Source organism: Carassius auratus, chromosome 18 (genome assembly GCF_003368295.1).
Source record: "Carassius auratus strain Wakin chromosome 18, ASM336829v1, whole genome shotgun sequence".
NCBI lineage: Eukaryota > Metazoa > Chordata > Actinopteri > Cypriniformes > Cyprinidae > Carassius > Carassius auratus.
Window position 1 is genome coordinate 1296360 of NC_039260.1, and position 25602 is coordinate 1321961.

Consider the following 25602-nt stretch of genomic DNA (forward strand, 5'->3'; position numbering starts at 1 on the left):
TATAAAATAATATATATTATATATATGTACTGTGTTAACCTAACTGATACTTGTTATAGCACTTATATATCATTGCTCTTTTTGTTGTTTTTGATTGCTTCCACTGTCTTCATCTGTAAGTCGCTTTGGATAAAAGCGTCTGCTAAATGAATAAATGTAAATGTAAATATTAAAATACATACATAAAATGCTATTTATAGAAATAAGACACCTAACAGTTTAGTTTTTAGACACTGTATTGTTAAAAATAAAAAAGTTAGATATGTTGCAGTTAAAAATTTAGCTTAATTAATTTCCATGTTCAAATAATAAATAAAGATTTCTGTCAAAACGATTAATAGGGATTCATCGCATCCTAAATAAACGTTTTTGTTTACATAGGCCTAATATATGTGTTTGTGCTGTGTATATTTGTTATGTAAATATAAATACACATGGATGTATGTGTTAAAAAAATAGTATGTTTATACATGAAATATATTTATATTTGTTATATATTAAATATTTTTTATAGAAAATTATAATTTAAATATAAATTATAATAAAATGTATATATATAATTTATATAGGTTCAGAGTTTAGTAGGGTTATATATTCTTCATTTATATTATCACTGGGAGTTGCATTCGTTATGTTCATAAAATCATATTTTTAATGTAAGAAAAACTAAGGAAATCAAATTTAATTAAAGAAACGGTCAATAAAAAGTTTAAAGTTCCTAAAATGATTATCTGGCTTTGGTTACTTTAATAATAGTTAATTAGTCACATTATCTCCTTTCAGTCTGTAGTCATCATGTCGAATCCGGAGCATCGCGGTCCGTGTGCCAATCCTGGAAATCCAGTCTTCTCCTGCATGATCAAACCAGGATCTGACACGTCATCTGAAGATCCAGCGCTGTCCAGATCTCAGAACCTGATGTATAAGACGACTTCCAGCGACTACGGCGCTCGATCAGCCACGTTCGAGTCCTCGCCCTGTTCCTATCACCCCATATCCCAGAGCTTCTCACAGCACCTTGGATTGTGTGGGATGTTCCAGGACAATACCTTTAATACCAGCTTGGACCACCGCTATGTGTATATCCCAAATTACAATACACAGTTTAAGTGATCAAACACATTTGCATTTTATATTTGAGTTACATCTTCTAATCACTCATTTAAGATAGGTCTTGTTTTATTGCACCTGAAACCTTATCGAATAAAATGTGTGTTTGATGCGTTAACAGAACATGTGTTTTATAACAAGGATGGCAGCCCAAAACCATTTAACAGATAGGCTTAATGATAATGTTACTGAAAGAGCATTTATTCGTATTTTATCAGTCAGTTTATCAGATTCAGTATATGTTCTGTAACATAGAACCGACTTGTTTTATCTGCAATTACATGAAGCAACTGATGTATTTCTAGTATTGTGCATGTGACTGCAATAAACATCCATTCAAAAAGACCAATGTGGTTTTATTGGGAAAATGAATACTGTTAAGATGAATATGATTCAATCATTTCTCCTGAGTAACCAGTCTGTATGTGTGGTTTCATATTAGGAACCAGCGTTAAACACATAACATGCGCTCGTGTTCATTTCTGCAACCGTGATCCTAGCTTTCAGGAGCTTTGTGATCATGCGGTGCCTTGTATGATCTCACGAATCTTGTCTGAATCGGCTCGCAGGGCTGCGTTGTGTGGGTCGATTTCTAGAGCCGCCTGATAGTCCTGAAGACCTAAAATTAAATCATCAGAAATCAGAATGATATTGTAAAATAAATAAAATAAAATACTTCAGGAAGTTACAAAGACAACCAGAGTTATGTGGCATTCAGAAATCAAATGATAGTGTCTTTAAAATACACTTTTAAATCGTGAATTTGAATTACATTTGTAGCAACAAGAATGCAGAATTGATTCAAATGTAACTTTTAGATTATGAACAGTGGCTAAATAACTCAGAATCATAACAAAGGCCAGTAGATTGAAATTCTAACTCAAGAATATCAGCTATTTTTATAACACTGATTTCAGTGCAAAGAAAGCAGAATAACTGATGATCCTGTACCTTCCACATAAAGCTCAAGCTCACAGAAAGCTGTTCCTCGTCTCACGTGAGCCTTCAGTCGAGCCGAAGCGTTTGCAGCGACCGCAGGCTTCAGTAACTCAAGGGCCTGTCAAAGTTCACGTGTGTTAATGTGAAGGGAATCAGTCCACATGCATTTAAAAAAAAGAACAAAGACTAAAAACTGACCTGAGAGCTGTCTTCAATGGCTTTGTGAAGGTTTCTCAGTTTAAGATGACAGGCCGCTCGGTTAGAAAATAAAGCCGGGATCTTCCGGTTCAGTTTTATGGCGAGATTATAAGCGTTGACGGCAGCCTGGTAGTTTCCTGACATGAAAAATTTACTGCAGGAAAAGGGGAGAAATTATGATATTTAATGCAGTGTTTTGTTTAAATAAATGACTCTTCTGTTAATTACATTCACACATTTGTACCGCACCTGTACACAAATATTCAAGAGAAATGAATACTTTGATTTAAAAAAAAAAGTGCATTAAAGTGATCAAAAGTTCACAAAAAATACTGTTCTCCTGAACTTCTATTCATCAAAGAATCATAAAAATAAAAAATAAAAAGTATCTTGTTTCTACAAAATATTAATCTTTCCTGAGCAGCAAAACAGCATTTTAGAATGATTTCTAATGAAGTAATGATGCTGAAATTCAGCTTTGATCATAGAAATAAATTAAATTCTATCATGTATTTATATAGAAAACAGCTAGTTTAAATGGTAATATTATTTCAAATTTTTTTAATCAAATAAATGCAGTCGTGGTGAGCAGAATAGACTTCTTTTAAAACATTTAAGATCTTACCAACCCCAGCCTTCTAAATGTTAACGTTCATATTAAACACTGCAAAATGTCAGCAAATAAGGTTGGAGTAATTAACGACAGAATTGTCATTTTGGGGTGAACTGTCCCTTTAAGAGTGACCTGTGGAACTCACTCGCCCTTCTCTTTCAGCCAGTCTGGGTTTCTCTCTTCCTCTCTCAGGTCGTCCAGTTCGGCCAGATCTGTGTCCAGTGCTCTCCTGGCCTCCGCCTGCTTCTTCAACCACTGCTCACACACACATGGACACAGTTAGACTCTCAATATCACCTAATCAATCATTTCTAGAGCAGATCAGACCTCCTCCTCCTCCGGGACGCGAGACTCTCTCAGCGCGGTGGGAAACACTCGTGGAGTGAAGCTGATCTGAATGCAGCCAGCGGATCTGGGAGCAGGCAGCTCTTTTGCTTTCTGTTTTCTGCTTCTCTGACCTAGCAACAAAATACAGGAGCTTCATCGAAACAATGGGACCTACATTTTTCTTATTCAAAAAAGTGTGATCCTGCAGCACAAAAGCAGTCATAATTAGCACAGGTATATTTGTAGCATACATTGTATGGGTCAAAATTATATATTTTTTTACATTTAGTCATTTAGCAGATGCTTTTATTCAAAGTAACATAAAAATGAGGACAATGGAAGCAATCAAAATAGCAGTGATATGCAAGTGCTAAGCGTAAGGTTATTGTTGTTTTTTTATATAATAAAAAGAAAAAAGATAGAACAGAAAAAGAACAGAGCAATGTAGTTTTAGAGGCCTTTATTTGCTATAAATAAATATTAGATAAGCTAGTTTTAGTTTTTTGTTTTAGTAAAAAAATTTAAGAATTAGAATAGAGATAGAGTTAGAGGGTTAAAATCTAAGTAATGATCATGTTCCATTAAGATATTTTGTATATTTCCTAAAGTAAATATATCAAAACGTAATTTTTTTGATTAGTGATATGCATTGCTAAGAATTTATTTGGATAACTTTAAAGATTATTTTTTCTCAGACAAATATTTTCTGATCATAATAAACCATGCATCAATTTAAATCTTTTTTAAAAATGACCCTAATATGGGTTTTGTTGTCCAGGGTCACAAATAATATATTTTGACTGCTTCCTTACAGTGTTTCAAAAATCAAAGAGCATCATGTCAGGTCCTGAGAAGATCAGTTTATTTACAGCTTTAGATCCGTTATCGAGCTCAAAGTGAAAGTGTGTTTACCTGATGTAGTGTCTCCAGTATTACGCATCAGCGTGATCGCAGGTGGAGCGTTTGCACGCTCGGTTTTCTGATAAACCGGTTGCTTGTCCTGTGTGCCAGTTCCCCGTGTTTTTTGCTGGTTTTCAATTTCTTCTGCTGTTTTTCTCTGCGTTTCTCTCCAGAACTCCAGTTCAGTCGTAGCTCTCGTGCATTCTTCATCCTTAATCTTCTGAATCCTGTCCCGCTCCTCGTTCTCAAGCTAAACACAGACAGAGAACTCAACAGCAAGCTAAAGTTTGAGACAGCATTGAGACAAGTACATGAGAAATCATTCTGCGTATATAGCAGAACTCAGCATGTGCATTGTTTCCAAAACAGGTAGCTCAAGAATAAATCTTTAAATAATCTAAATAAGCTAATACTTTTTAAATAAGCTTTCCAATGATGCATGGTTTATTATGATCAGACAATATTTGTCTGAGATACAACTGTTTGAAAATCTGGAATCTGATGGTGTAAAAAAATCGAAATATTGAGAAAATCACCTTTAAAGTTGTCCAAATGAATTCTTAGCAATGCATATCACTAATCAAAAATTAAGTTTTTATATATTTACTTTAGGAAATATACAAAACATCTTCATGGAACACGAACTTTACTTGATTTTTAACGCTATCACTCTCTATTCTAATTCTATCCTTTAAAAAAAGATTTCTAAGATCTATAATAATTTTCTAACTGTTTGTTTTCTTTAAAAAAAGCAACAAAAAATAGCTTCTTTACTCTTTTTGTATTCTATTTGTTTTCTTTTTATCTATTATTAGTGCTGTCAAAGGATTAATCACATCCAAAATAAAAGTTTTTGTTTACATAAAATATGAGTGTGCACTGTGTTTATTTATCATGCATATATATACACACATTCAATATGTATATATTTTATATATATCTAAATTATTATATTACATGTTATACGTTACTATATAAGCATATTTTCTTAAATATATACATGCAGGTGTTTGTAATAATATACACATATATTATGCAAACAAAAACTATTAATCATTTGACAGTGTTAAAGGCCTTTTTCTTTTGTATAATAAATAGTGCTATCTTGCTCTATTATACACTAAATAACACTGTTTTTGACTAGATTATTCTCTTTAATCATCATCACCGGTGGAAAATGCATGAAAACAAGCTTCATTTTCTTTATGTAAAACAAAAGTTGAAGGTAAGACACCAGAGCTTTCAAGGAAATGTCGATTTTCAAGTAGATGTGTGACCAAAAACCCCTTTTGGACCTTCATCATGGTTTCCAGAGCATATCTCTTCTCCTGTTGAATCCTGGCAGCTTTGGCTTTCGATTTTTCTGCTTCTTTCTCCTGGACTTTGAGAAGGGCTTGTTCTCGAATCTGCATCTGTTTGGCTTTATCTTTGGAATGAAAACACACATTTGAGGAGAGCATCTTGAGTGCATTTCATTTGTGTTCCTGTGGCTCATTGGTAGAGCATTGCGTTAGCAGCACAAGTTTGTGGGTTCGATTCCCAGGGAACACGTAAGTTTCTATGCTGTGACAGAACTCAAGCTCTCTTACCGATGTCTGTGAAGAGCTGCTGCCATAATTCATCTCTCCTCTTCTGCAGAGTGAAGACTGCGACCCCGTTTCCGATCCTGGCTTCACTTTTCTCTTCGTTTATTGGCGCAAATAAGAAAAGCTCGAACAGAAACGGCGGGAAACTCACCTGTAGAAGGAGTCAGAACACATGAAGCGAGATTCTCCGGGTTACAAATTCACATTTAATGCTTCAGATCTGACCTTTAGATACTCGTCTGTGCAGGTGACGTGGACGCTGGCGCTTTTCACTCCTTTTAAAGGCACGCTGATGTAAACTGTGCTCTGGTTTTGTGTCCATGTGTGATCTCTTACAATCAGCGGCATCTCTGACTCTCGAGAGAAACCTAAACACTGGTTGCGAAGACGTGACGGTGGTTGCTAAGGGGCGGAGCGATGGCGTTCTGTCATTTCCGGTTTCAACTGGTCGGTTAAGGCAGCTTTTTCTCTCAAGACTTCTTACTTCACAATAAACGATGATTAAAATATTATATTAAAATGGAATAATTTTATTAAAGACATCAATTTATTATTATTACGTTATTCATTAATTAATTCATTAAGTGTGGAGTGGTATTACCACTGGGAATTACATGTATTAAAAAAAACCGTAATAAATCCATAATCTCACACACACACACACACACACACACACACACACACACACACACACACACACATATATATATATATATATATATATATATATATTTCTGCAGTATAGTTTGCAATACTCTATATCTTTATATACAAACTTTTGGTGTGCCTTTATATAAAAAAGTATATCGAATAATAAAATAAATAATATAAATTAGTGCTGTCAAACGATTACTCTAGAATAATAATTGCATCCAAATAAAAGTGTTTGTTTACGTAATGTGTATACTGTGTATATTTATTTTGTATAGATTAATACACACACATATATATAAATAAATATTTTCAAAACATACTTTATATATTTAAAGTATGTTTTATAAATATTTTTCTTTACATATATATTTATATTCATAGAATGTATATGATATATAAATATATTTAATATACAAACATATTTTTCTTAAATATATACATGCATATGTGTGTATATATATATATATATATATATATATATATATATATAATAAAAATACACAATACACACACATATAAACAAAAACTTTAATTTTAGAACACTAATATAGATACATGAAAACATTTTCAGAATTTTTATCATTCTAAATCAACACTCTTATTTGTGATGGGGGTAAATACTGTAAATGTATTTTTGGCATAAACATTACACTGTATTGCTGAACAAAAAACATAATAAAATAAACACATGGTATATGTGTTTGGAATTTTATTCATTAAGAAATACATTCAGTTTTTAAGGCGTATAGATATATATACTGCTGCAGTGTGATGGAAACCAAACTATCACTGCTTTAGGAGTTTCTCTCTCTTTTCCCTTCATTTCAGAAAAATTCTGAACAAACAACTTCAACAGAAGAATAATAGAATAGAATTCAATTGAAAATCAAGACAGATTAAGCAATGAATAAAGTGACATGAAACTATACGGATATTATTTCCTGAGCACAATCACCTATTTAAGGTGGACAGGTAAAAATGAGCAGCTTTTATCTAATAGAGGTCATCAGCACACGCAGATGCTAAACATTTGACACGCTTTATGACAATGCATTTCTAATTCGCAACTTTTAGCTGAAGAAATCTGAAAAATTGCATGGAATTACACAAAGAAAACCCAGATGTGAAGTTAACAATTTAACACAACAATCAATATTGTTCTAAAACACTAAAGCATATTTAAATGTATATCAAAAAACATCAAATCTTGCTGAAAACAAGCCCTAGCTAGATCTTTGAAAAGACTGGAAGATCTTTTCTTCAGCAGGACAGTGAAACCAAATATTTAGTCAGTACTTTCACAAAATCCAGGGCACATTATTTATCCCCTGCAAAAAAAAAAAAAAAAAAAAAAAAAAAAAAAACACAATACAATAATTCTCCTCCAGTGAGAAAAGTTATGAAAGTAAACAAAAGGCTGAAATCCATCTTCTTTGGTTTTCTTGAAAGTCAAAAGCGATTGAAAGCATGAGCATGCAACACTGTTTTCGGTTTCCTGATGTCCTTTCAGTGTGCAGAAATCAAATCTACTTAGGAATAAAGCTTTGGAAAATGACAAAACACATGCAAAAGAATCTACATTAATGCTCGGTGCAACGGTGAACACAGTCTTTGGTTTCAGGCTGTTTACCCTAGAAAAGAAAAATTCAAAATTGATTGTGTTTCTCTGATTGAAATACAGCCAGCAATCAATTTCCCCTGATTGAGAAGAATTTCAGCCGCATGGGATCTTAGAATAACATAATATAATATCTCTCTCTCTCTCTCTCTCTCTCTGTATATAATTTCAATGCACAATAACATCCATGCTGAACCTGAAACTCTATTGAGGGAAACTGATCACTGTGACATTTGATTTAAGGAGGTGAATCTCATAAAGCTGTAGAATCAGGAAAATACCTGGCTAATATTTTACTCAAAAAAAAAAGAAGATGATGAAATTACATACTGCAATGCCATAGTTATTTTCATGACAATTAAACAATTAATGTATGATTTACATTAAAAAATATAACATTTTATATCATGAAATTATTTTATGACATGACAGTTAAGCATGATATTGTTGAATGATGATTATTTTAAATCATGTCAAATAAGCAATTAATATATGATTAGCATCAAAAATTTAAATTAAGCATGCATGATTTGCATTAAAATATTTTTTATATGAAATAATGTTCTATTTTATATCATGACAAATAGGCGATACATTTATGATCTTTACATAAGTTATTTTTAATAAAATATTATAAATACATCATGGTAATGTGTTTAATTGTCATGCAAATAACACCACAATGTGTCACGAAATAAGTAGCCTAGCTATTGATTTTCTTCATGCACAATTTAACTTCTTGGTTTTTTTTCGATTGTTTTGTTTTTGGAGTAAAATATGACATGCATTCATGAGATTTGTAAGCTGAACTTCTGCATCTCCTCCTCATTTGGTCTCAGGACATCAAGACGTCTCGGAGTTCTTTAAAGCAAAACATCTGAAACATCTTTGGTTTGATTCATGTATAATCTCATTGTCATCGTATCATCCAGAAGACCAGCGAACCAGAAATAAGAAACGAAACAGCGGATGATGGTGTGTCACCGTTGCACATACAGCTGCGTGAAAAAAACTACAAAACAAGACAAGTGCTACACTCATGATCCTAAATCTAAAAAGCATCCACTATTTCAAAGCACTAAAGTAACTAAAATGCGTACTCAGTAGTAGTACATATACTGCATGTCGAGAAAAATAGATCTCTTTGGAGGCAAAAAGCTGTCCTGATTATTCAGATTTGATTATTATTTTTGGTTTCGATCTCTCATCTGCAGCTCTTCACACTTTAAGGCCATTGTTTAAAGCTATCGGTTCTGCCGAACTAAGAAACGTCCAGCAGTTTTGGTAACTTCGTATTCAAAAGAAGAAATAATATAGAGCTAAAACACATTCAGCACGGGTCAAGCGCCCGGAAAAAAACCCTGTCCATCAAACCATGTCACTGTACAAAACACATGGCTTTCAAATCATCCCTGAGACAAAGAAATCAAACACAACTGCTGCTAAAAATCAAAAGGTAAAACGAGGTAGTATAAAACAGGGACTATAAGAGCAAAAATATGACACATTCATACAGCAGACCTGAGAAATCTAACGTGACCTGAAGTGGAGTCGCAAATAAATCACATGTAAACATCAGAGTAAAACATTTAGCTGAAAGTTTAACGTTTATGAACCTGAGGTAGGTAAAAATCACCGTCCTAGCTGTGTGATGCAATGAGCTGGGTAGCTCCGCCCACTGTGAACTCCTATTGGTCCAAAGTCCTGCATATTAAACAGCAGCTATGTTCTGATTGGCTGTGACTGCACCTCACACTTCAGGATTAAACAGACAGACAAACCAACATGAAAACAACACTGTCGAGTGTTTAAGTGGACATTAAATACTGAACTGAGGTAGATTAGGAAGTCAAGAGAGGCTCTTCCGCTCTCTCTCCCTGAGGTAATGTCAGAAAAACGTGACATTCACGTCACACATTCATGGTGGGTGAGGTTCGAGTTTCTTTCAAACACACAAAAGAGAGAAACAAATACATTCACCGAGAAAAAAGGCCATGTGGACGTCTCGGGTCGTCCAGGACTTGCTCAGTAGTCCGTTTAAGCAGAAGGGGGCGCTAGAGCGCACAAGGGTTTTTGCTAAACAGGATGTGGCTCCATCATTTCCTGTTTCTGAAGTGTCATTAGGATCACGTGGGGATGCAGCTCTTTCTCTGTATCCTCGTGAACGGGCGTTTTCCTGTCCGACGCGTCGCTATCCTCGCCCTGCAGGGAAGCTGGGTGACTGCCGGCACCCATAGACAGGTTAGTAGCCTCGGTGTCGTCATGAGAGTAGCGTCCCGAGTCGCTCGTCTCGTGGCTGCCCTCGCTGGAATGAGAGCCTTCACTGTCGCCCCCCGGTGGCCCAAACAGGCCCTGCAGAGAGGACGGCGGGTGTTGAGGAGAGCTTTCTGTGTAACACAGCAGCGTGGTGCCGTGATGATAGGAGTAAGATGGACTGGAGACCCTCTTCACATCCTGATAGAGGCAGAAAACACCAGTAAACAACAGAGAAAGAAGAGTTTCTGAACTTAAGAGACATGTAAAAGATGTCCAAAAGTGACATACTATATATGGGTGTATCCAAAACGCACAAAGAAACAGACACACAATTATATTTTACTTAAAGATTGAAGAAAACTAACCTTTTTCGTATCAGTTGTTTTTTTTTTTTACATTGACAATAAGAAATTTGGTAATTAAGTAATTTTATGTAAAAAAAAAAAAAAAAAAACTTTACATGAAAAAACAAAAACAAGACACTACTATTTTACTATATTATTAAAATTATTTCAATAAACAGCGTCCTTTTAGTATATTCACTGTAATATTTATATAATATAAATGTATCGATATTTTCTATATTTATTTTATCATTATTATTTGTTGTTTTACATTTTGATTTAGCTTTAATATATTTTTATTTCAGTTTTGTTAAATGTAGTACTTCAGCCTTTTTTTATTATTGTTTGTTGCCAGGGCATCATATATATATTAGTTTTACCTTACAATATCAACACAGAATATTCATCTTGGCAGTATTTACCAACTTTAATTTATACTCATTTATAATAATAATAAATAAAGTACTATGATAATGTAACTTAAATATAAAATATTGTATATTTTTGCAGTATTATTATATTTACATTTAGTCATTTAGCAGATGCTTTTATCCAAAGCGACTTACAAATGAGGACAATAGAAGCATTCAAAATCAACAAAAGAGCATTTTATAAAAAATTAAAAGCATTATTTTAAATATTTTCCCTCATTCTGATATTAGATTTAGGTTCTGACTGTTTCTTTAATAATCCTCACTGAAAGTTGTAAACAGTTGCATACCTTGTTATCCCTCTTAAAGAAGCTCCACCTCTTTCTTTTCTTCCTCTCAGTGGTGGGCTTCACTGGTCCACAGCTGTTAATGATCAGATTTGTTCCGCCCTGAAAGAGTTAAACAATCATCAGAACAAAACACGCTGCTTCTACAAAACACACACACACACCCTCACTTGAAATGTATTTTTAGGAATGTGTCATTTTAAACATGCCTTTGCATCTATGAAATGATCCCTCATCATGGGCATCATCACCTCCACACTCTCATCTTGGCTCTGATTGGCCAGACGGACAGCAGTGGGCGGAGTCTGTCCTCCTGCTTGTCTGATGGATTTGGTAGTGGATGATTTCCTGTCGTGAATAATGCATTTCAGTTATGGATTCGGCATGGAAACAATCAACTAACTAACATTTGAGAATGCATTTGTAATTATATAACCCATATAATGTGGAATAATTAGCAAGAAACTATTTATTTATACATGATTATAGTATTGATTTATCATCTGAATTAGCGATCTGTTACCTGGTTTTGCTCCTGCAGGCCAGTATGAAGATGCAGATGATGATGCAGGTTAAAGCGATGCACACGCCCACCACAATCCCCGTCATCGACCTCTGATCCAGATGATAGAAACCAGCAGAAAACGCTGCAGACAGAGCAAAAAAACAGTATGCAGATGATGCCATGACTTGCATTGTGTGTTTATCTCATCTATGTGAATCTTCACATGAATGGCATGTAAGAAAATGCATTTAAATGCAATATTTCTATTGATTTTAACATCATTTCCAGCTTAAAGTGGGCACTGCATGACTGGAAAGCTTCCGTTGTTCACCTGTGCCGGGGGCGGAGCCATGTGCTCGGGGGGCGTGTCCATCAGTAGCCACAGTCAGTTCTACAGCAGGTGAGAACGGCCCATCTCCCATCTGATTGGATGCTGAGACCTTCACCAGGTACACCTGACCGGACTGAAGATTCTCCAGCAGGGCCATCGTGACGCTCCCTGACAACGAGAGTGACATTATTAACACAAATACATACATACATACATATACATATACACATATATATATATATATATATATATACATATATATATATATATATATATATATATATATATATATATATATATATATATATATGCAAAAATAAATGAAAATGAGAAATGTCCAAAAACCTTTATGATTTAAAAAAATTCAGTTTACATTTATTTTATTTCCAGTAACTTTTTTTTTGTGGTTATGTTTAAGTTAACTATATAATGACCCTGGTTAGATTAATGTCCATATGGCAGCAATATACAGCTATAAAATAATAAAAAAATACAGTATTATATTACAAAATAATAATACAGTACACACACATATATATAAAACATAAAATATATATATAAAACAAATTGTGACACCAGCGCTGTATCTCCCTCAATCAGAGTGACTTATATATTTATTTATACATAATTATTAAAAAAGGCATTAATTTTATTTTTGGGAAAAAAATATATATATATTTTTTTAAATAAAATAACAATTAAAAATGCAGACAGAATCAGCGCTGTCCATTTTTCAGCTCTAATACAAAAACTTATATAATATCTGAAATACACATCATTTATTAAAAAAAAGTTGTAATTTCGTTTTTTTCCTCATTTTTATGTATTTACTTATTCAGTATAAATTGTTTTATGTTAATGTCAGTTTTTGATATTTTATTGCAATCAAGATAAACTACATGAAAATTAAAAATGTTGCACTGGGAACCAGCTGAAACAGAAGATATATATATATATTTATTTTAGGGCTGTCAAATGATTAAAATTATCAAATTAATCAGAATTTTCAGTGGATTAATCATGATTAATCACTATTTGCAATTACACCAGAATCCTAACCATTTTTTTTTTCTGAAATGCATACCAAAAGATAAATAACGGGACACAGATACATAATTTTCATGTATTGATTCATCAATATGTGGTTCTTTTTTTCTGAATTTCAAAAGTTTAACTTTTACTTAGATCAAATTTACCTGAGCACTATATCAAACCATGCCATTTAACTACAGATAGTGTAAGAGTTTTAGATGAACCAGTGGTTAAATATAGCCACATATCTATGAAATTATGCATAGAGAAACTCGAAAGAATGAACTCAGAAACACAAACATGCGCCCTCTGCACTCTGGGCACTCTTGTTTTTGGGATATGTTTATTTCCTGACCTGAATAATTTGTCACACTGCGCATGCGTGAAATGCGTTAAAAAATTTGACGTAATTAACAACAAAGAACTAATTAACGCGCTATTTTTGACAGCCCTAATATATATATGATGGTTTAAGCAGGCACACACACCTTCTCTCTGCAGGATGTGCCACTCTCCGGCGGCCCAGGCTCGGCGTGATGCGTACAGGATGGTGTAACGAGTCACGGCGATGTTGAGCTCGTCAGGCGCTTTCCAGGACACCAGCGCCGTATCTCCCTCAATCAGAGTGACCTTCACTCCTACAGGAGCTCGAGTGGGAGCTGATCGGAGAACAGACAAACAGACAGACACCTGTCAATCAAAACCACTCAGTGCCTTCACAATACAGATGGAAACCTCTTCGGTTCACTTTTCTGCATTCAAAATGCTTCTTTAATACACAAGCTTGCTCTTATAACTTATTTTTAATCATTTTATGTCCTTCTGGATAAACTATTCCAAATGTGACACGACTGTGTTTTGAGTGTATGTTCGAATGGGGGTTCGAATCCAAGGGAACACATGTTAGGAGAAAATTGTTAGCCTGAATGCAATGTAAGTCGCTTTGGATAAAAGTGTCTGCTAAATGCATAAAATATACTGTACATATACTGACCTTCAGGCAGTGTGTTCTGGTAAACCACGGGACTCCAGGGACTGGACAGCTGGTCCACATGAAGACGCACTGCAAACTCATAATTGGTGTTTGGGTCCAAATCGGTGACCATCAGACTCTGGGCCGCACTGCAGGAACACACACACATATGAGAGGACGTGCATCACAGTCTGTGTGTGTGTGTGTGTGTGTGTGTGTGTCAGTAACACTCACGTCTGCAGGTACAGCACCAGCGAGGCGTTCTGCAGTCCCACCGGGTTACAGCGCACCGTGTAGTTGACCGTCTGACCGCCGGTGAAAGCCGGTCGGGCCCAATGCAGGAACACAGAGGAGGAGGAGTTACTGCGGGCGTAAACGTGATGAGGCGGAGGAGGGGGCGGGACCAGACGATCACGGACCGCTGCAAACACACACACACACACACACACACACAGAAACTTGTGTTTCAATGACATATTCACTTCAATCTTTTTTAGCCTATAAACTTTTTAAATTCTTCTGAATCCTAACCCTATATGCTCACTAGGTCTGCATTATTTGATAAAAAAAAAATGGTAAAAACAGTAATGTTGTGAAATATTTTTACAAGTTCAAACAGCTGTTTCCTGTGTGAATCTGTGTTGAAGTGTAATTTATTTCTGTGATGTGCAGCTGTATTTTCAGCATCATTCCTCAGTGTCTCATGATCTTCAGAAATCATGAAAATATGATGATTTGCTGCTTAAGAAACATTTCTGATTATTATTAATGTTACAAATATTTGTTCTGCTTTATATTTTTTGTGGAAACAGCATTTATAATAGAAATCTTTTGTAACAATCTCTTTTTTTTCAATATAAAGCATCAATTTAAATATTTATTTGTTTGCATACATTTTTTCATGCAGTAAAAACGTAAATATACATATTAGTTGTATTAGCTCTTCTATTTTTTTTTGGTATCTTTATATCTTGCCTTCACAAAGTTATTTGAAACTTAGCCAAGAATAAGCTCTAGAAGTGTGTGTGTGTGTGTGTGTGTGTGTGTCGCAGCTGGACTCACAAACACATCCCGGTGTGCTGATGGTCTGGTCTGCCTGGTATCCTTCACCCATCAAACTATAGGCCAGGAGTTTGACATGGTACTTTTTTCTTGGATCTATAATAAAGAAATACAAGAAGAAGAAAAAAATCAAGTTGCTGCTGGATTTAGAATGGGTTAATTGGGTGTTCACACATACAGCAACAAATCAACAGATATTTGCTTCTTTTTTTTTTTAACAGTGCATGAGAAAGCAGAAATGTCAGAAACGATCAGCAATTCTAAATTGATCCATGCACTGATGCATTGCTGATCGTTCAGCTTGTTCATGAAATGATGCATGATGTGTTCTGCTACTGATACACAGCTTTAATAGCAACAGTACAGATTTCTCACCCTGGAGCACAAAACCAGTCATAAAGGTCCATTTTTGGAAATTGAGATGTATGCATCTTTTACACAGCTTTCTATTAATGTACTGTTTATTAGGAGAACAATATTTGGCTGAGATACAACTGTTTGATCTTAAACCTAATCTGGAATCTGAAGGTGCAAAAATTCTGAATACTGAGAAAATCGTCTTTAAAATTGTCCAAATGAATTCTTAGCAATGCATATTACTAATTTAAAATTAAGTTTTGATATATTAACAGTAGGAAATGTATAAAATATCTTCATGGAACATGATCTTTACCTAATATCCTAATGATTTTTGACATAAAAGAAAAATTGATAATTTGGCCCAATACAACGTATTTTTGGCTATAGCTACAAATATACTCCAGAGACTCAAGACTAGTTTTGTGCTCCAGGGTCACATCTGTCAAATTAGTAAATCACCTTTAATCTCTGATCAGATCTTCAAAAGCTTTAGTCTGATTATGTGTGAATGGGGCACAAGTGTGTGTGTGTGTGTGTGTAGCACGTGTGTCTAATCATGAGCAGATGCCCTGAGCTGGAGGTGTTGGTCAGTGAGTTTGTGGTCAATTCTCCGGCTGCTCAACACAAAAGACGAGTGTCCATCCCCCGTCATCCATCTGCTTCAGCCCCTCACTGACTGACCACTGACCAAAGGGTTAAATCAGAGACCCAAAGGCCATGAGGTCAGTCACGTGACCAAAACCACAGAACTCAGGGATCATAAAGAGACTGAGCTCATCTGCTCATCATATATTCAAAAGAAATTCACAGGAAAACATTAACAGTTATAAAAATTGCACTCTAAAAGTTGCCATCTAAATTGTTTTGGATTTACTAAATTACCAAAAATATTTGATAGATATGCAACTCACAAATATACATTTTAATCAAGGAAATATTATTTAATATACTGTGTAGCATGAATGAACTACCAATTATTATTATTTATTTATTTATTTATTTTTCATTTTCAGTGCTGGAAATTACTTTTTTTTTTTTTTTTTACACATAATCTTAAACATCCTGATAACTATGATAAAGTGCATATTTTAAAATATTATTTATTCTTTATAATGATTTTATTGATATTAAATTATTTAGGAGCATCACAACATTCGAGTTGCTGCAGTGTCCATGTTGTCCTGTAGTAATGACTTTAGCCACATGGCGGCGCTACACTACACACAGATTAAATCCTGACGTCACTGAATGTGTTCTCAGCTTCAGATCCTGCAACTAAACAATCCTGACTTACTGTCTGTAATTGTGCAGCTGGCAAATAACATGAACATGAATGTTTTACAGCATCAAGACTCAAGGGTTAAACATAATACATAAATACATATCTAAAGTGTATATTTGTGAATCTGTTTTTTTTTTCTCAGTTTAATTTGTTTTTACTTTTGGGCTAATCATACGAACAGTCCTTTGGTGTGATAAATCATCTTTTTAATATCAATCATTTAATTTGGATTAGATTTCATATTTATTTTTCAGTTTCCACTTTAATTTGAAATTTTAGTAAAGTTTCATGTTATGCAATATTTTATTAGTTTATTTTTCAATATGCCTATAAAGTTTTATGAAAACAGTTTTTAGTTCATTTAGTTTTAGATATTTAAGTACTTCAAGTTTGACCAAACAAAGATGACAAATGTTTCCTCGTTTTGTTTATATTTAATTCTAATATCATAATATTTCATCTAACTTTTATTTTATTTCAAGTGGCACACGTTTTTCTGGTTTTAGTTTTCTTCGGTATAATAACTCTTATTTTAAATATGTTTTCATATTTAATTTTGATTTTAATTCTAGTTTAATCTGCAGTAGTTTGGTTTTGTGCTATTGTCATTTTTATTAGTCTGTGTTTTATACATTTCTATGTTATTGTTTTCTTTACAGTTTTACTCCAACGTTTCATTTCAGTTATTCGTCAAGATAAGATTTCTAATTTTCATTAGAAATGTTCAGAAAGATTTTCATCTAGTATTTAGAGTTTTTTTTTTTTTTTTACCTTTTTATTTTTCAAGTACTGGAAATGTTTTTCAGTAGAACAACACTGCCTAGGAGTTAATCTGAAGTTAAGAAAACTGAATGCGTGTGAATCAAACAGGCTGAATGATTGTTAGAGAGAAAAGAAACTCTGATCAGATCGAGGATCTCAGACAGATAAAGCATTCGATTAACACTGATATTGACAGAACGTCGTCTTTGAAGCCTGGCGAATCAGACCTCTATCAGCCGGACTGATTGATTAATGATCAGTGACATCACAGCCACTGAGATCTGGATCTATAGAGCGGGGGTGGAGGGGGCGGGGCCAAACCCAGCAGCCCTGTCCTGATTGGACGGTTTGGTAAACAGTGTGTGTCATGAAGAGGCTCGGTGGAGCCGGTCAGGGGTCAAGGTTCACACACAGATAAAGCTCCTTAGGAATCTGGGGTCAGGCACACAAGCCAGGACTCTTTCTTCAGGCCATCAGCATTCAGAGAGATAAAGAAAGTATTTGGATGGTGAATGACACAGAAAACTCACTTCAATTCGCATGGAGAGTAAGACGTGCGTGATTCCACAAACAACAGCTAAGGGGGGGAAATAAGACATTTTGAAATAATAATAATAATAAGTGGAAATCATCCTATATCATTACATGTGATGTTGTGGTGCCTCGGAGGTCAGTTTGAGACACAGCCAATACAAAAGAGCACATACCCAAACCCTAAACCCCAGAAGCACCCTGAACAACAGCCTTCCTCCGCTACAAGAGCCTTCAGATATGAACCACACACTGAAAGAGGGGGGCATCTGACCTCTGACCTCTGACCTGGAATCTGTGCAAGTCAAATCCTGTCGAGAAGGTCGGGAAGCCAGGAAAACCAGCCAAAGCTTCGAGATAGGCCAGGTGTCTTACCTCACTGTAATCAAATGGACATTTTGACATATTTCAAACTGATATTATAGAGTCTAAAATAATATTTCAACTTGATTGATTCTTCAGAGTTCAGAAAGTATGGAGACATCATGAAATATATATAAATAATATCTACAAAAAAACTACTTTGTCTCAGACGTTTCTCTTAAAAACAGACCCAAAGTTGTCATCCAGTAAGAGTACAGAGCTCTGATCATCTGATGAGAAATGAGTTTATAATACAACCGCCGACTAAAGGACACACGTTCTTTTGAAATTCTTCAACAAGAGTCTCTATTTGTTCTCCATTTAACCCCAGTGCTGTCTAGGTGAAGCAACCGAGATATCAGGCCACAGACATTAAACTCAATTCCAGTCAGCAGATGACAGTGATCTCATGTGACACTTGTGCAAATATTGTGTCCAGTGCATTGTGTCAGATGCTGACCAGCTGGATGACCTCTCTATGGCCACAGATGGCTCAAGCAAAGCATTGTGGGACAGCATTCATGACCACCACTGAACTACAGGCCTGAATGAGAGTGACCTTTAGTGGCACGAAAGGGCAAGAACACCACAAACCTGCAACGCCCTCCTGCAGAGACTCATGGGAAGACCAGCACTGAGGCAGAGGGCTGGCAGGGTTAAAGGTCACGGGGGGAGGGTCACTGAGAGTTTAGGGAGGAGAGCCACAAATCTACATTTCTAAAAACACTCAAATGCTTCAGTTCTTGGCCAAGCGCCGTCCTGTTCATTAACAGACTCAGGATGAAGCAATGAACAGAGTTAAGAAAGAATAATCAATATCCAACATGAGAACATGCATCGGGCAGATGAGAGCAGTCTGGGTGTTTTCACCATGAATCTCACACGTTACAGACAAAAGTTCAGCTGATCTCAAGATGTCAGTGTTGTGCAGAATTCAGAACCAGCTCTCATTAATTCATGAGTGTGAAATTTAAACCGAATTAGCACAGACACACAGAAGACAGGAAACAGGAAAGAAGGAAATTGTTGAATTGCAATTTAAATCTATTCAACACAGTTGATGCATTCTGGAAATGTAAGTGTTTTTCCATCCTCATTCACTCATTCAGTTGCATTAATAACTTCTAATTTACTGCAAATTGGTAGGATAAGTGATGTAGAATATGTGCTAATAAACAGCCAGTATGTTCAATAAAGGCATGCAAATATACAAGTTAATATGGAGAACTGGTCCCTATCCTAAAGTGTTACCAAACCTTCAAATGTTTTAATTTTTTTTTTTAAATCTTTCAAAGAAGCATGAATTAAAATCGTACAAATTTCAGCTGATTTTAATGCTATTTTCATAGGTTTAAATTCAAATTGCAATTCTGCATCTTCAATTCAAATGAAATTCATGAAAAGTGCACAATTCTGCTCCATTGAGCGTTGAACACTGGACGGCGTTCAGAGAAGCTAACGTCCCTCTCTGACCGATCAAGACCCCCAAACGGTTCTCCATGCTGTGTTTTGGCGTGTTTGCACACAGCTGCTGAATGAGTTTCTAAAGTCACTGGCACTCACCCAGGCCTCCAATCGTGTGCTGGCGCCGGTGAGGGGGAATCTGGGTCGGCGGTCCTGCTGGTTCACTCTCTTCATGGTAGGAAAGTTTGTAGCCCTGCAGTCCAGCGCTGCTGCCCGCTGGGAGATGCCAACGCAAAACCACAGTCGTGCAGTTCAGAGACTCCAGCTGAAGCACTGGTGCCAGGGGCACTGTGGGAGAAAACACACAGCCAATCAGAAACACAGCTTCGCATTATCAGTTAATCCCAGATCTTGTGCCAGAACAAGTCAAGTTGTGTTAGGAGTGCTGTAATTTCAGACTGCACGGTAGAACAAAACATGACTAATCTCAAAGCAGCCCTGTAACCTCAGGAGAACAAATCTTCAAGATTTATCGGCAACAACTCCTGCTATGAATCTCTCTCATCCAGACGGATCACACTCAGTATCTCTGTAGGCGTTATATTAAGCACAGTAACCGAACCGAGAGCAGATCACAGGTGACTCACGGTGAGAGGCCTGCGGCTCTCGCTTTATAACCTTTCCCATGTGGATGAGAAGAGGGGTCAGAGGTCATGCAGGAACAAATGCAGTGCCTTAATGAGATTATCAGCCCAAAGCAATGAGAAAGAGAGAGGGATTCGCACTAATCTTTTCAAAGCATGTCTGGTGACGCTTTTACAGTACTTACAGACGGCAGAAGATTCACATAGATCGATAGACAGATGTCCCACCTTTAGTGCTGGAGGCCTTCGGTGTCCTGTGGGACGTCCAGGCCGATGGTTCTCCCGATCCCACGCTGGTCGCTGCAGAGATGCGGAGCAGGTACGTGGTGTCTGGGTGAAGACCCTCCAGGAGGAGATGGGTTCTGTGTCCTGAGAGCTCCAGCTGTGTCACTGCCTCGTCTGTGCTGGTCCTGTACGAGAGGCGGTACCCAGACACACGACCGCGGCTCATCTTATGAGACAGAGGCTGCCACGACACCTGGATATCAGACGGACTGCGGCTAGTGAGGCTCAACTCAGGAGCACGCAAGGGGACTGAGCCGGAGAGAGAAACCAGAAACAACATTTACTTCATGACAATCAGTTCTTACAGACATCACGGACACATTAGCAAACCCACAAACAGCCAAAACAGACCTCATCTACATATAGAAGCTTAAATACAGTAAAATAATAATGATAAGCATTATGAATGGATCTCAGGGGAAATATAGTAAAATATAATTTATACAACGATATAATGTTGCATCTTTTTTAAAGGCAGGTGCTGCAGCACACTCAGCTCAATCCGAGTAAATTTGAGTGAATGGGTGCCGTCAGAATGAAAGTCCAAACAGCTGATGCAAAGCACTCGAGTCCATCAGTTAACATCTGGAGAAGACAAAAACTGCAAGTTTGTAAGAAACAAATACATCATTAAGGCATTTTAACTTCAAGCCATTGCTTCTGGCCAAAATGCGAGTCCATAATAGCGTCTGGTCTGAATCAGTAGAGAACTCTGCACAGTTCAAGTGCTTTTTACAAGCCAAAACGGTTCTAAACAAATATGAGGCTGGATTTTGATGTGAGAGACAACAGGAGATAGACGTTTTGACTGGAGTAAGTGTTAGTATGGACTCGTATTTTAGCAGGATGCAACTGCTTGAAGTTAAAAACGTCTTAATGATTGATTTGTTTCTTAGCTTTTGTCTTCTCCAGATGTTCACTGATGGACTGGAGTGCTGTGGATTATTGTGATGTTTTTATCAGACTCTCATTCTGACGGCACCCATTCACTGCAGAGCATCCATTGATGACACACTGATGCAATGCTACATTTCTCCAAATCTGTTCCCAGGAAAAAACGTTTTAATTAAACATTTTGTCCTTAAACATAGGTTTGAGGGTCTGATCCTCATCCTCTACTCACCGTCCTCGAGTGTGTGCTGTATGACGTGGTCAGACATGCGGCTGGCACCCATAGGCATGTACGCTACGATGTAAAAGGTGTAGTTCCGCCCAGCCTCCAGGTCATCAATGATGTAGCGGGTAGTATCGTTACCGATAACGATCTGGTACTCTTCGTTATTTAGACCTGTTGGGATACGACATGACTTAATGTTTCACAATACTGAAAAGCATGACAAATTCAACTACATTGCAGTGTTTGCAATGCCAAGATCTTGGGTTTGATTCCTGGGGAAGGTATGAACTGATAAAATGCACATTTTGAATGCAATGGATGTCACTTTGAATAAAAGCCATTTTTTAATGCACATTAACAATGCATGGATGCTAAAAAAAATAATAGATGTAGAATTTACTGAATTTACTATTGAAACCAGTTTTACTCAGAAATTGCAAGAAATGATTCACACAATTAAAAAGAAATGCAAATTACCACATTGAATTGAACAAGAAATGTGACGACTAAAATGTTATTTTCTTTAAAACTTACTCTTGTATATAATAATCTTGTATTCTTTTTTTTACTAATTATATCCGAAATGCATGCTCCTTACCCTTTATAACTCAAAATGCATGAATTCTCTAACTATTAGTCTGTGTGGCTATTAAAAAACCAGTGCCAGAATAAAAAGAAACTTGTCCATGCCTTCTTTTAATTAACCGCATTATCAATTTAACTAAAGGCAAGTTCCACCTGCTGGTTTTCCCACAAGTCCACTGCACCTGATAACACTTGAATTAGGCCACATTAAGATGCTCAAATAAAAGAAACACTCTACAGCACTGAGTCTCAATAAACCAGATACTCCACAGTCAGCAGAAAAGGCCTTGTTCTGGTGCTGAATGGCCACGCTGAAGACTTTGACTCTGACGCACAGAGACAAACCCCCCAAAGCCTCTTCAGACACTCCAACACTCGGGATAATTAGCCTGCTTTTGCAGCCCTTTCGATCACTTCCGATGCTTTTTGCCCTCCAGAGCAGATGCAGTGTGTATTCTATCTCTTCAACTATTCTTCTCTAACTAAATGGCCTGGAATTCTGGAAGTCCAAGTGCAACCGGCAAAAGCCCTAATAAAGACTTCACACTTGTCCGAGGAGTTCCTGTTAAACGTCTCATTGTTTTCTCTTCCTCGTCTCCTCACAAGCATTGCCAATTTTTCTCAGAAGCTGAAAGAACGTCAATGCTTTTAAACTGGGCTTACTGCAGGAATAAATTAAGTAATCCACAGCACTCCAATCCATCAGTTAACATCTGGAGAAGACAAAAGTTGCATGTTTGCAAGAAACAAATCTATCATTAAGAACTTTTAACTTTAAATCTGGCCATAAAGTCCATCTCTTGTTGTTATTAATATCCACCCGGATATTCGTTTGATATTGTTTTGGCTTGTAAATAGTGCATGATCTGTGCATATTTCTCTCCTGATTCAGACCAGAATTATGAATCATGGACTCAGATTTGAAAAACGTGTTAATATTGTATTTGCTTCTTCTTTATTCTTCTCCAGATGTTAACTGATGGACTGGAGTGCTGTGGATCTATCAGCTGTTTGGACTCTCATTCTGACGGCACCCATTCACTGCAGAGCATCCATTGAAGAGACACTGATCCAATGCTAGATTTCTACAAACCTGATGAAGACACCAACTCATCCTGATCTTGCATGACCTGAGAGTGAGGACATTTTTTGGCTCTTGTGCATTTTCACCAATCTCCGCTCCACATTTAACCGTTTATATCTGAGATATATCGCTCACCTTCTGCCTTCATGTAGTGCACAGAGTAGGCGATGACTTTGTCCGAGTTGTACATGGGTCTCTCCCAGGCCAGTAGGATGGCTGAGCTGGACACGGTCTCCGCACGGATGTTTCTGGGAGCGCTCGGCCGGTTGTCTGACATCACTACGATCAGACGAGCCATGGCCAGAACCGACCCCTGCTCGTTCTCCGCCTGACACTGGTATATGCCGTCATCTTCAGGAATGATCTGGTTAATCACCAGTTTACTGTGAACAACAAGAGTTTTTCATTATGAGTTTTTTTTTATCCTTTTTGCCTCAAGATACTGATATACTGACATCTCACTAAACCTGGTAATATTGCATGACAAATTCAAAACATTTTTTGCATTATCTTCATAGAAACTAAGCGCATCTTACTACCATATTCTCAATTTAGTGATATATTTAAATATATAAAATTATCCCAAGGAACACATGTTAGGAAACATTGTTAGACTGAATGCAATGTAAACTTTGGATAAAAGCGTCTGCTAAATGCATTAATTTAATTTTTAATTTTAATTTAATTTATAAAACTAAGAACTGAATAAGACCCATCATGAAGAAAAACGAAAACTAATATAAACATCAGGATGCATTATATTATATTATATTATTTTTTAGCATTATTTTCACAAACATTAAGGACATTTTACTACCTCATTATTATTAGTGAATTTGGGGAATATAGTGAATTTTATATATAATTTTATTTTATATATATATATATATATATATATATATATATATATATATATATATATATATATATATATATATATATATATATATGTTTTTTAACATCAATATTTTGTTTTGTAACTTTAATATTTGTTGATAAAGGAACTGCAGGAATAAATATTTACATATATACATATATATTTAACATGCATGTTTAACGTGTGTATGTTGAGGTGGAAACCCTCCTCTTTTGCTTTTAGGGTCACATAACAAACCCAGACAGGAAAACAAATTAGAGTAAAATCAAAGAGTAAATCAGCTCAAGCCCCATTAGCAGAGCACTGAATAATTAACCCTCTCTTGTTCCACAGAAGAAACCAGCTGATGAATATTTGAGCAGAACAGAGTTTCCAGCAGACAAATGAGCGTAGTGCTCAAAATATACAAATTAAAGACAGACATAAATTATAAATGCATTGGGTTCAGGCTTTAGGGCAGCAGTGTCTACAGCTTTAAAAGCATCCAGCTTTAGATTAAGATGCCTGTTTTGAGATGCAATAAACTATTTAAGCAGATGCAAATGTTGCAAGAAACACATTTATTGTTTTAAATCTAAATCCAATGCATGTTCTCGAATGCAATGATTCACGGATGTTTTTCACATGGCAGTACCTGTTATACATCTTGACACGTCCATTGGAGTGAACAGGTTCACCGTTCTTCAGCCATGTTATCTGAGGCTTTGGAGATCCCTCTGCCACACACACAAAGCGGGCGGTACCAGCCCTCGGTCGGGTCACGCTTTCCGGCCATTCCACGAGAGACGGCGCCGCTGCATGTAAAGAAATGCACAGACGCATATATTAAATACATGCATTTGTGCAATCTAAAACAGCTGTTTTATTTATGTGTGACGCTGGAGCACAAAACTAGTCATAGGGGACAATTAAAAAAAAAAAAGAGATTTTTTCATCATCTGAAAGCTTAATAAATAATCTTTCTGTTGATGTATGGTTGGAAGATGTAATCTGGAATCTGAGGGTGCAAAAAATAAAAACTTTTAAAGTTGTCAAAATTAAGTTCTTAGCAATGCATACTACTAATGATAATACATTTTTTATATATTTAAAGGTAGGAAATTTACAACATACTTTCATGCAACATAATCTTTATTTGATAT

The 25602-nt window shown here is 36.0% G+C and overlaps 2 protein-coding genes across 2 annotated transcripts in view; both read right to left on the reverse strand.

Moving 5' to 3' along the window:
* Window positions 1-1445: 1445 nt before the first annotated feature.
* dnaaf4 (dynein axonemal assembly factor 4) lies at window positions 1446-6095 on the reverse strand. Its single transcript, XM_026286992.1, has 9 exons — window positions 5899-6095; window positions 5677-5824; window positions 5383-5513; window positions 4100-4337; window positions 3188-3318; window positions 3006-3115; window positions 2248-2401; window positions 2062-2167; window positions 1446-1729 (listed from the first exon to the last, which is right to left on the reverse strand). Exons 1-9 carry the CDS (start codon window positions 6019-6021, stop codon window positions 1629-1631), a joined length of 1242 nt encoding a protein of 413 aa, XP_026142777.1. The 5' UTR covers window positions 6022-6095; the 3' UTR covers window positions 1446-1628.
* An 837-nt stretch (window positions 6096-6932) lies between these two features.
* prtga (protogenin homolog a (Gallus gallus)) overlaps window positions 6933-25602 on the reverse strand; it is a 28593-nt gene continuing 9923 nt past the window's right edge. The window contains exons 6-19 of the mRNA XM_026286994.1: window positions 25095-25254; window positions 23719-23966; window positions 21921-22085; window positions 20741-21046; window positions 20028-20216; window positions 15167-15262; window positions 14339-14525; window positions 14126-14253; window positions 13620-13790; window positions 12100-12267; window positions 11787-11910; window positions 11473-11611; window positions 11267-11365; window positions 6933-10399 (exon numbers count right to left, since the gene is read on the reverse strand). Coding sequence (XP_026142779.1) covers window positions 10022-10399; window positions 11267-11365; window positions 11473-11611; window positions 11787-11910; window positions 12100-12267; window positions 13620-13790; window positions 14126-14253; window positions 14339-14525; window positions 15167-15262; window positions 20028-20216; window positions 20741-21046; window positions 21921-22085; window positions 23719-23966; window positions 25095-25254 — 2558 coding nt within the window. The 3' untranslated portion in view covers window positions 6933-10021. The remainder of the gene's footprint in view (window positions 10400-11266; window positions 11366-11472; window positions 11612-11786; window positions 11911-12099; window positions 12268-13619; window positions 13791-14125; window positions 14254-14338; window positions 14526-15166; window positions 15263-20027; window positions 20217-20740; window positions 21047-21920; window positions 22086-23718; window positions 23967-25094; window positions 25255-25602) is intronic.

Coding starts and splice junctions, on each gene's coding strand:
- dnaaf4 (XM_026286992.1), bottom strand. CDS start 6,021: ATGCCGCTGATTGTAAGAGATCACACATGGACACAAAACCAGAGCACA. Junction 5,514..5,676: donor GCAGCTCTTCACAGACATCG/GTAAGAGAGCTT, acceptor TTCATTCCAAAG/ATAAAGCCAAACAGATGCAG. Junction 1,730..2,061: donor GCTTGAGCTTTATGTGGAAG/GTACAGGATCAT, acceptor ATTTAATTTTAG/GTCTTCAGGACTATCAGGCG.